Source organism: Canis lupus, chromosome 5 (assembly GCF_003254725.2).
Source record: "Canis lupus dingo isolate Sandy chromosome 5, ASM325472v2, whole genome shotgun sequence".
Classification (NCBI taxonomy): Eukaryota; Metazoa; Chordata; class Mammalia; order Carnivora; family Canidae; genus Canis; species Canis lupus.
This window is the reverse complement of record NC_064247.1, coordinates 42764624-42776745: the sequence shown is the minus strand read 5'-3', so window position 1 is coordinate 42776745 and position 12122 is coordinate 42764624. Positions and strand designations below refer to the sequence as shown.

The following is a 12122-nucleotide window of genomic DNA, read 5'->3' as shown; positions in this document are numbered from 1 at the left end:
GAAGGAGAGAATCTCAAGCAGACTCTGTGCTAAGAATGGAGCCCAATGCAGGACCTGACCTCACGATCCATGAGATCACAACCTGAGCTAAAATCATAAGTCAGACACTCAACTGACTGAGCTACCCAGGCACCTCGGAATCTGAAATTATTCCAACGTTAAGAGTTAAAAACAAAAAACAAAAACACAATTTAGTGCCTAGTAGGTAAAACATTCACACAGGACAGAGGATATGAAGTAAAAAGTGAAAGTCTTTTCTGGCTTCCAGCTCCATTCTCCAGAAGGTAACCTATGTGAATGGTTTCTTAGGATGTACTTTTTATATATCCTATGTGTATATATATGTGATTTTACACTTAATGTTTTTTTCTACAGAAATGAGCTCATAGTGTTTATATTATTCCTGCAAGTAGCTTTCTTCAACTAGTGACACAGACAAACAGTCTCTGTGCTGGCCATGCAGGTCCGTCATGCTCTCCATGGGTCATGAGACCACTGAACGGACCCCATCAATAGAACTTCATAGGTTGTTTCCAGGTTTTGTCACTGAAACGGTGCTACCAGTGAGCATCCCTGCATGCATGGGAATGTGTGTATAAAATCCATACTCATTTTCTTATGTATTTTGTTTGACAAACTTCCATGAAGTGGCTTTTCATCTGTTTTTATTTTATTTATTTATTTATTCATGAGAGACACAGAGAGAGGCAGAGACATAGGCAGAGGGAGCTCCCTGCAGGGAGCCCGATGCAGGATGTGATCCCAGAACCCTAGGATTATGACCTGAGCCAAAGACAGATGCCCAACCACTGAGCCCTGGGGGCCTGCTTCTCCCTCTGCCTATGTTTTTGCCCTTCTCTCTGTCTCTCATGAATAAATAAATAAAATCTTAAAAAAAAAAAAAAAAAAAAGGAGCTATTGAGCTTGTTCCAACCTGGTAGAAATAGAGCCACAGCTGCTCTTCAGTCACAGCTCCACAACATGGGGAAAGGTGCTCTGAGTTGGGACACTGTGACCCGACAATGACATTCTTGGAAAACACACGGCATCTCCACTGAAAGTCAGTTTCCTCCAATTCAGAGTTCTAAATGTTTTGGTCTTAGTAAAGTGGCATTCATCAGCCAAAAAAACAGGAAGAGAAGAAGCAAGGAAATGTCCCAGCAAGTCACAGTGTTGGAACTCACTGCAGAATCTTTCTGAGGCCAGCAACTTTGGTTCGGGCCAAGTTTCTGGGGGCTGGATGAGTAGTTTGAGGGTAGGCAGGTGGACAGAGATTTTGCTATCAGCTGTGGTCTGCTAGCAGCTATCAGCTGCTATCGGGTACAGCCCAGGACCAAGGACTGAGAAGAATCATCCTACTCCCCAAAATAGAACGCTGCACCATGACTGGTCTCCCAGTCTCATGCTGTAGGTCATCAGCCAAGCTGTGCTGAACACCCTCACCACAGCTGTCAACAGTAAGCCCCTATATCCGCAGGGCATGGGGTTCAACACACCACCCAGATCATCTTGCTGGGTCCTCACAACAGCAGTGGGAGGCAGGTAGAGCTGTTCTCCCATTTTGTAGATGAGAAAACTGCTGTTCACCAGGATTAATCCACGTGCCCAGGCGCACTGCCACATTCTGTCTGGTTTTTATAAAGTGCCCAGACCAACTATGTGTGACCTACTGCAGGCTATGTGTGACCTTCTCCAAGTGGAGAAGAAAATTCACTGAGACTAAATCAAAGTAAAGTTTGGAAGTAACTTAGTGCAGAGAACACTGCAGAGCCTTTACTCTGATGTACCTGTCATTAGCATTGTACCTCACTTGCTTTATCATTTGTGATTATATTTATTCCTGTTACAGCTGCCTTCAAAGGCTGTCCTGCACTGCTGGGAGCTGAAACAATGCTGGCAAACAGGAAAGTACCAACCATAGAAACAAATAGAGATAGAGTGCTTCACAATTCACAAAGGACTCTCCATCTCCAGATGTCTTCTTTTATCTTCAACACAGTTTGGTGGAGCGTGTATAAGAACTGTCAGTCTCTCCACCAGCCAGGAAATGGGGGGTCAGAGAAGTTAAATTACTTGCCCAAGAACATGCAAAAGGCAGAGCAGGGGGTCATATCTTGAGAGAAAGAGGATGTCTTTGTGACAGTTCCAGTTCAGAGAGCTGGCTACACCATGTCATCCAGCTGGATGTCTGCTACTATCTTCGCCAAGTGCTGACCCAACTCTGCTCTCTCTTCTATCTCTGCCAAGTCTGCAGCTGAGTGAGGCTGAGGCCAGCACTGGGAGGTGGTGAGAGTAGATGAGGCTGCTACATGTCAGGATTGCAGGGGGTGGAGCAGAGAAAGGAGTTACTGGGGAACTTTGTGAAATCACCTTTAAAGTTTTTTTTTTTAAAGATTTTATTCATTTATTCATGAGAGACACAGAGAGAGAGAGAGGCAGAGACATAGGCAGAGGGAGGAGAAGCAGGTTCCCTGCGGGGAGCCCAATGTGGGACTCCATCCCGGATCCCAGGATCGCTACCTGAACTGAAGGCAGACACTCAACCGCTGAGCCACCCAGGCGTCCCACCTTTAAAATCTTTTAACAGAACAAGACCAGGCTTCTTTGGTTGCTGGTACAACATGATGGCAGACAGATGAGTGAAATGGTATCTCAAACATCTGAAACATCTGACGCAGTCATTCGTACACGGAGGTGAGAGTGTGAACTGGAAGTCAATTTAGCAGTTTTATTTTTTTGGTCCCATTTACTATTTCCACTTTTTGGAAACCCTCCCATGAGTGCCCAAAGATGTAAGTATTTAAGGATATTCTAAATAGCACATCATTGCTACTGGTCAAGAACTGAAGGGAAGGGGCAGTCCTGGTGGTGCAGCGGTTTGGCGCCGCCTGCAGCCCAGGGTGTGATCCTAGAGACCCAGGATCGAGTCCCATGTCAGGCTCCCTGCATGGAGCCTCCTTCTCCCTCTGCCTGTGTCTCTGCGTCTCTCTGTATATCTCTCATGAATAAATGAATAAAATATTAAAAAAAAAAAAGAACTGAAGGGAAAATAATCCTCATGTGCCCAGGGAAATGGCTAAATAACTCATGTCACATCTGTTCAATGAATTACTATGTACTCACTTAAAAGGACCATGTAACCTGCATATGTTGATGTGGAAAGCTGTGTTGTCCAGTGGAATAAGCAAGCCATGAAACAGTACATATAATGCGATCCCATGTTTGTATGTTTGATCACATGATAGAAGTTTGGAGGTGTGGGCTGCAGAGCAATGCAGTGGTAGTGCCTCTGTGTCCACAGTGAAAACCAATGAGACATTAGCTGCCACACACACTGGCACTGCACTTAATGGTGCTCACAGACTACCTCCATCTTCCAGCAGCCCTCCAAAGCTGGGACTGCCCTTGTCTCCCTTTTGCAGATGAAGACTGGGGTACAGAGCACAAGGAGGACATTTGCACAAGGTCACGAGGAAGGGGTAAGGAGTAGAGTTGGATTTGAACCCAGGCATTCTGCTCAGGAGAACACATTCTGATCAAGTCCCTTCATATTCTGTGTTAAGTATTTATCTAATGTCTGAATTCTGTATACTAAATGTGCTATTTTTATAATCATGAGAAAACAATAAGGAAAAGCACTTGGGGGAGGGAGAAGGGAGTACTCACATGCAGATCGAAAAGGAATGCTGATCTTGCCCTGGATGCTGCTGATCACAACAATGTGGCCTTGTCGCCTTTTGATCATAGAGGGTAGGAGTGCTAAAGAAAGAGAGCAGAGGCTTTAGAGGAGGATTTTTCTTCTGGTCACTGCAAGCTAATGCTGAGAGGAGGTGGACCTTGCTTATTACAAGCAGTCAGAGCCAGGGATGTAAGTGGGAGATGCTTCTCAGTGGGGCGTACCATGCCTGGTTAGAACTCTTAGGCCTCCTGCACCCAGCAGACTGCCAGCAGGAGGGAGGAGGCCAGTGGAAGAGCAGGAAGGAGGCAGAGAGGGAGGTAGGCAGAAGCCTACCCACTAGGAACAGTCAGGTTGGTCCCCTTTTCTAGGAAGAGCCTCTCCCCTTGAGTGGTATCTGTGCCTGGGCACAAAAATAGCCCCGTTTTGTATGGGTTTCCAAACACCACTGAAAGGAAATGGAGGCATTGCTGTACAAATAAAGCTGTCACTGAGGAGAAAATCTTGATTTAAGGCTACAAAGCAGATAAAGAAAATGCAAATGAAAGCCTGGAGAAAACAAACACCCAAGCTGTAATGACAACACCTATTCCAAGGTAAAATAGATGCAGACAGACAACATCTACCTAAAAATGAATCAAATAAAGTAAAAAGAATGCCAACATATAGTGCTCTTTTTTTCTTTTAATTCAGGACTGTTACCTTTTGTTAGAGCAACTGGGCCAAAGTAGTTTGTCTCCATGACTTTCTTATCCACATCCGTGGTGGTGTCCACAATGGCGCCTCGGTAGCTGATGCCGGCATTGTTGATGAGCACATCCACATAGCCAAAGCACTGCAGGATCTCAGCTGTTGCTGCTATGATGGCCCCAGGGTCTGCGAGGTCAAAGGTCACCATGTAAGGCTTGTGTGTCTGCACCTGGTCAAATTTGACAGAAACCAAATGCACCTTCAGAGTGACAGGCATGTGAACCACATGTCCCCTGCTTTTCAGAGTGCCAAGAGTGGCCTCCTGGGCATGACATGACACAGGCTCTAGCATTGCTCTTCCAAAGAAATGTGGCCCCAAGGATCCTGCCTACAGTGCTCACAACCTGACCTGGACAACTTTTCCCCTGAATTGAAAATGACTACTAGAGCCAGATTCCCCTTGCTGCCTTATGCCAGAACTGTGCTGTATGTTGTAATTACATTAAACAGTACCCCTACTGAGAGGTGCTATCCTTCTCAGGTTGTCACTTTTGTTCATGAAACATTTTTTATGTATCTCCTACGTGCCAGGCACTGGGGACAGAGCAGAAAGCAAGACAAAATACAGTTCCTCTCTTCCAGAAGCATACTGTTTAGTGAGGAAGACAAATTCCATAACTGTAAAGGATATCATGAAGAAGTAGAAGATGCTAGAGAAATGAATAACTGAGCAATCTAACATATAGGGCTTCCCAATGGAAGTGAGTTTAACAAGAGATCCAAAGGAGGAATGGGGATATGAAATCAGAGAAGATGGCAGAGTAGGAAGTACCAGGAATCTGCCTTTTTTTTTTTTGAATCTGCCTTTCTATCTGGATGCTATACTGGCAGAAACTCTCCAAAGTGACAATTTTGGAACTCTAGAGTCTACCTGAATGCATGCAGCTTCCAGGGCAGTGCTTGGCTAGAAAATCATAGATAATTGTAGTCAGTTCTAGTCATCACCTTGGTGGTAGCTTTCTACCTCCCAGTCCGGCATCCTTGTGGCAGGCAGCTGAGGGAAGACAACCAACATTTCTGGTACAGCTTGGGGGAGCCAAGGTAGACAATAAGGATCTTGTCTTCTAAAAATCAGGGTTCTGTTCTGATGGATCACTGAGGGGTGGCATGGAGGCAAGATGCATTATTTTAACCACCACTGGCTAAAATGGGTTCCAATAGATTCGAAGGAGTTACACCTGTTGTTCTGATAATCAAAAATATAAATAAATCCCCAGGAAATATACCTGAGGAAGCCCCACATGATGGACTTACTAGACAAAGATTTTTAAAACAAATATCTTACAAGATCCTCAAAGTTCTAAAGGAAGACATGGATGAAGGCAAGAAATTGATGTATAAACAAAGTGAATATTGTTAAAGAAATGCCATCAAAGGAACAAATTATAAAAACATTATGGAGCTCAAAAGTACAATGACTGTAATAGAAAATATATAAGTTCAAAAGCACATTTGAGCAAGCAGAAGAGTGAATCAGTGGAACTGAAGAGAGGATGGCTGAAATTATTGAGTCTGAGAACAAGAAAAAAAATGAAGATAAGTAAACAGAGCCTAAAAGATCTGTGGGATACCATCAAGTGGACCAATAGACACACTGTGGGAATCTGACAAGAAGAACAGAAATAGGGGAAGAAAGAATATCTTGGGGAGCCCCGGTGGTACAGGGGTAGGCTTAGCACTGCCTGCAGCCAGGGGTGTGATCCTGGAGACCCGGGATCGAGTCCCACCCACATCAGGCTCCCTGCATGGAGCCTGCTTCTCCCTCTGTCTCTCTCTCTCTCACTCTCTCTCTCTCTCTCTGTCTCTATGAATAAATAAATAAAATCTTTTTTTAAAAAAATCATAAGAAATAATTGCTGAAAACATCCCAAACTTGATGAAAGACATGAATCTACACATCTAAGCAGCTCAACACCAAGTTGGATAATTTCAGAGGCCCACACAAAGACACATTATAATCAAACTGTCAAAGACAAAAAAAAAAAGAATCCTGAAAACAGCAGGAGAGACCTACTCTCACATAACAGGAATTCTCCATAGGATGATGAGTTGATTTCACATCAGAAACCCTGGAGGCTAGAAGACAGTGGGTTGATACATTAAAAGGGATGAAAGAAAAAAACTGTCAACCAAGAATTCTGTATCTGGCACAACCATCCTTCAAAAAATGAGGGAGAAATTAAGATTCCCAGATGAACAAAACCTGAGGGAGCTAGCTATTACTAGACCTGCTCCGCAAGAAATACTAAAGGGAGTCCTTCAGGTTTGAACTGAAAGGAAGTTAGCAATGTAACTCGAAGCCATATGAAGAAATAAAGATCTCTGGGAAAGTAAATATACGGGCAGTTATAAAAGCTATTATTGGAATTTTGGTTTGTAACTCTTTTTACATACTTTAAAGACAAAATTTTTTTTTAAAGATTTTATTTATTTATCCATGATAGGCACAGAGAGAAAGAGAGAGGCAGAGACACAGGCAGAGGGAGAAACAGGCTCTACACCGGGAGCCTGACACAGGACTTGATCCCGGGACTCCAGGATCACACCCTGGACTAAAGGCAGGCACTAATCTGCTGAGCCACCCAGGGATCCCCTAAAGACAATTTTTTTAAAAAACTACCATTGGTCCGTTAATGGTCAAGCAATGTATGAAGATGTAATCCATGAAGTGAATAACAGAAATGGGGGAGGACAGAGCTGTAAAACAGAATTTTTATTTGCTCTAAATTCCCTTAGAAACCACAAAACAATAGCTATAGAATAGGCACATAAGAAATGAGAAGGAAATCAAAAATATTTCACTACAAAAAAAATCAACTAAACACAAAAGACAGTAACACAGGAAATGAGGGACAAAAAAAGCTATAAAGCATACAGAAAACATAGCAAAATGGCAGAAGTCCCTCCTTACTAGTAATTACTTTAAATATAAACAATTTAAACTCTCTCCTCAAAAGACTGATAGCTGGAGGTTTTTTAAAAGTTCAACTCTCTTCTGTCTTTAGAGACTCATTTTAGATCCAACAATATAATTAGGCTGAAAGTAAAAGGATGAAAAAAGGTTATTCCATGTAAATAATAACCAAAAGAGAGGTGGAGTGGCTATACTAATATTAGAAAAAAAATAGGCTTTAAATTGGAAAAGGTTACAAGAAACAAAAAAGGACATTATATACAAGCATACCTCGAGATACTGCAGGTTTGGTTTCAGACTGTCACTGTACAGCAAATATCTCCGTAAAGCAAGTCAAAGGAAGTTTTTGGTTTCCCATTAGATACAGAAGTTATGTTTACAGTATATTTTAGTTTCTTAGTGTGCAATATCATTATGTCTAACAAATCAATGTACATATCTTAATTTTAAAATATTGCTAAAAGTGTGAACCATCATCTGAACTTTCAGTGAGTTGTAATCGTTGATCATAGATCACCATAACAAATTAGCAATAGTGAAAAATTTTAAATATTGTGAGAATTACTAAAATGTGACACAAGACACAGAGATATGAAGTGGGCAAATGCTGTTGGAAAAATGACATTGATAGACCAGATCAATAGACAGTTATCACAAAACCTTCAATTTGTAAAATACGCCATATTGGCAAAGCACAATAAAGTGAAGCACAATAAAATAAGGTAAACCCATAATAATAAAAAGGTATTCAATATAGCAAAAAAGTGTAATAGTTTTAAATATTTATGTACCTAATAATAGACCTTCAAAATATATGAAGCAAAATCAACAGAACTGAAGGGAGAAATACACAGTTCTATAATAATACTGTGGTATTTCCTTTTTAAAATATTTTATTTATTTATTCATGAGAGACACAGAGAGAGAGGCAGAGACATAAGCAGAGGGAGAAGCAGGCTCCCCATGGGGAGCCTGATGCAGGACTCAATCTCAGGATCCTGAGATCATGACCTAAGCGAAAGGCAGACGCTCAACCACTGAGCCACCCAAGTACCCCAATATTGTGGTATTTCAATACTGGATAGAACAACAAATCAGAAGATCAATTACAAAACAGACGACCTGAACACTATAAATCAATAAGACTGAACAGACACATATAGAACGTCCCACCCAACAGCAGCACAACACACATTCTTCTCAAGCATACCTGGAACATTCTCAGGATAGACCGCATAACACATGTTAACAGATTAAAAAAGATAGATACCATTTAGAGCGTCTTCTTCAACCACAGTGTGATAAAGCTAGAAGTCAGTAACTGAAGGTAAACTGAAAAATAAGTAGAAATTAAACAACACACTCTTAAAGAGCCACTGACTCATAAAAGAAATAACAAGGGAAATTAGAAACTATTTAGACACAAAGGAAAATGAAAACACAATACACCCAAACTGTACAGGATACAGTAAAAGCAGTAGTAAGAGGGAAATATATACCTATAAATGCCTACATTAAAAAAAAAATATTCAAACCAGTAACATAACTTTACACCTTAGGGAACTAGAACAGAGCAAACTAACCTGAAAGCTAGCAGAGAAAGGAAATGATAAAGGTTAGAGAGGAGGTAAAATAGAGAGTAGAAATAAAGAAAATCATGAAAACATAGTTGGTTCTTTGAAAAGATTGACAAAATTGAGAAACCATTAGCTAGACAAAGGAGAGGATGGAGCAGGTCCCTACCTAGATAAAACAGATTATAATACAATGAACACTTGTATGCCCACAAATGAAATAACCTAGTCTAGGAGAATTGAACAAATTCCTTGAAACACACAAAATACTTAACTCAAGAAGAAATAGAAAAGCCCAGCAGACATAGAACAGGTAGAGAGATTGAAGCAATAACCTAAAACCTCCCAACAAAGAAATATTGGGTACCAGATGTCTTCATTGGCAAATTTTACCAAACTTTAAAGAAGAATTAACACCAACACTTCTCATACTCTTCCAAAAAAACTGAAGAGGAAGGAGAGAACACTTTTTAACTCATTCTGTGAGGCCAGCATTACTCTGATACCAAGTCCAGATAAAGCCATCACAAGAAAATTACAGACCAATGTCCTTTATGAATATAGATGCTAAAATCCTCAACAAAATACTAGAAAATCAAATTCAACGGTATACTGAAAAGATAATTCACCATGAACAAGTGTGATTTATCCTAGGAACACAGGGGTGGTTCAACATCAGAAAATCAATCAATATATCATATTGATAGAACAAAGGAGAAAACTACATCATCATTACAATTGATGCAAAAAAGAGATTTGACAAAATCCAACATCCTTTAATGATAAAAATTTAGAAAACCAGGAATGGGGGGAAATTCAACATAGTAAAGGACGTTTATGAAAAACCTACAGCTAATATATGTTCAAAGGTATAAGATATGAAGTGTTCCCCCTATGACTAAGAACAAGACAAGGATGCTTGCTTTCAACACAGTACTAGACTTCTAATCAGAGCACTTAAATACATAAGAACAAGAAATAAAAGGCACTCAAATTGGAAAGGAAAAGGTAAAACTATTCACAGATGACATGATCCCATATATAGAAAATCCCAAGGAATCCAAAGAAAGCCATTAGAGCTAATATAAATTAGTTCAGAGTTGCAGGGTACCAGATCAACATATACAAATCAGCTATGTCTCTATACACCGGCAATGAATAATCTGAAAAGGAAATTAAGAAAGCAAATCCATTTATAATACCAGCTAAAAGAATTAAGTATTTGGGAATAAATCTAATGAAAGAGGTCAAAGATTTGTATGTAAACATTACAAAACACTCCTGATAGAAATGAAAGAAAACATAAATACATGGGAAGACATCTCATGTTCATGGACTGGCAGACTTAATATTGTTAAGTAGTCAATAACTACCCAAAGTGAGCTACAGATTCAACGCAATCCCAATCAAAATAATTGCATTTTAGGGAGGAAATAGAAAAAAAAAAAAAAATCCTAAAATCCATATGGAATCTCAAAGGTCCCCACATAACCAAAACAATATGAAAAAAAAAAAAAACAACAACACACAGCTGGGAGATTCACTTCCTGATTTCAAAACTTATTGCAAAGCTACAGCAATCAACAGTGTGGTACTGGTATAAAGACAGACATATACAGCAATGAAATAGGATGGAGAGCCCAGAAATAAATGCTCCCATACATGGCCAAATGCCTGTTGATGGGGGTGCCCAGACCACTGAAGCAGGAAAGAACAATCTTTTCAACAACTGGTGCTGTGAAAACTGGATATGCACATGCAAAAGAATGAAGTTGAAATCTTACCTAACACTGTATACAAAAATTAAATCAAGTGGATCAAAGACCTAAATGATGGGAGTTAAAACTACAGAACTCTTAGAATAAAACATCAGGGAAAATCTTCCTAACATGATGTGTCAACAACCTCATGGGTATGACACCAAAAGTATAGGCAACAAAAGAAAAAATAAACTGGGCTTCATCAAAATTAAAAAAACTTTTTGGTATGCTTGGGTGGCTCAGTTGGTTGGACATCTGACTCTTGGTTTTGGCTCAGGTCATGATCTCAGGGTCATGAGATTGAGCCCTGCATCAGGCTCCACGTTCAGCATGGAGTCTGTTTGAGATTCCTTCTCTCCCTCTGGCCCTCCCGTATGCTCTCTCTCTAAAATGAATAAAATCTTAAAAAAAAAACAAAAACTTTTCTACATCAAAGGATACTGTCAAGAAAGTAACAAGACAATCTACTGGGGAAGCCCAGGTGTCAGCAGTTTAGCACTGCCTTCAGCCCAGGGCGTGATCCTGGAGACCTGGGATCAAGTCCCACGTCGGGCTCCCTGCATGGAGCCTGCTTCTCCCTCTGCCTGTGTCTCTGCCTCTCTCTGTCTCTCTGTGTGTGTCTCTCATGAATAAATAAACAAAAATCTAAAAAAAAAAAAAGACAATCTACTGAATGAGAAAAAATATTTGCAAATCATAGACCTGATAAAGGATTACTATCCAGAATATATAGAGAACTAAACTCAACAACAAAACCAAACAACCTGATTTAAAAGGACAGAAAAGGGACTGGAAAAGACATTTCTCCAAAGACATATAGTCAGTAAGAACATGAAGAGATGCTTGACATCATTTGTAATTAGGGTAATGCAATCAAAACCACAATGAGATACCACTGTATATCTCCTGGGATGGTTACAATTAAAAAACAAACAAAAGAACAAGTGTTGGCAAGGATGTGGAGAAAGCAAAACCTTTGTGTGTTGCTAGTGGGAATGTAAAATGGTACAGCTGTTGCAGAAAATAGTTGACAGTTCTTCAAAATGTTATACACAAGACCCAGCTGTTTCACTTTTAGGTATATATTCACAAAAATTAAAAGCAAGGACTCAAACAGATAATGTGTATAGTTATGTTCACTGCACCATTATTCACAATAGCCACAAGGTGTGTACATCTACACGTACACATGTACATCTAGTGTACATCAACAAATTAATAAACAAAATGCTGCATATATGTACACTGGAATATTACTCTGCCATAAAATGGAATAAAATTTTGATACATGCTACAATAATGGATGAACCTTGAAGACCTAATGCTCAATGAAATAGCCAGACACAGGGGGATCCCTGGGTGGCTCAGTGGTTTCGTGCCTGCCTTTGGCCCAGGGCGCCATCCTGGAGTCCCGGGATCGAGTCCCGCATCAGGCTCCCGGAATGGAA

At 40.4% G+C, this 12122-nt stretch overlaps 1 protein-coding gene across 4 annotated transcripts in view; it reads right to left on the bottom strand.

Moving 5' to 3' along the window:
• The window catches only part of DHRS7B (dehydrogenase/reductase 7B), a 63393-nt gene that overhangs the window by 4241 nt on the left and 47030 nt on the right, over positions 1-12122 (bottom strand). For all 4 annotated transcript variants that reach the window (XM_025428096.3, XM_025428099.3, XM_025428097.3 and 1 more), the window contains 2 exons: positions 4379-4595; positions 3667-3759 (listed from right to left, as the gene is read on the bottom strand). In XM_025428096.3, the coding sequence (XP_025283881.1) occupies positions 3667-3759; positions 4379-4595 (310 nt within the window). The remainder of the gene's footprint in view (positions 1-3666; positions 3760-4378; positions 4596-12122) is intronic.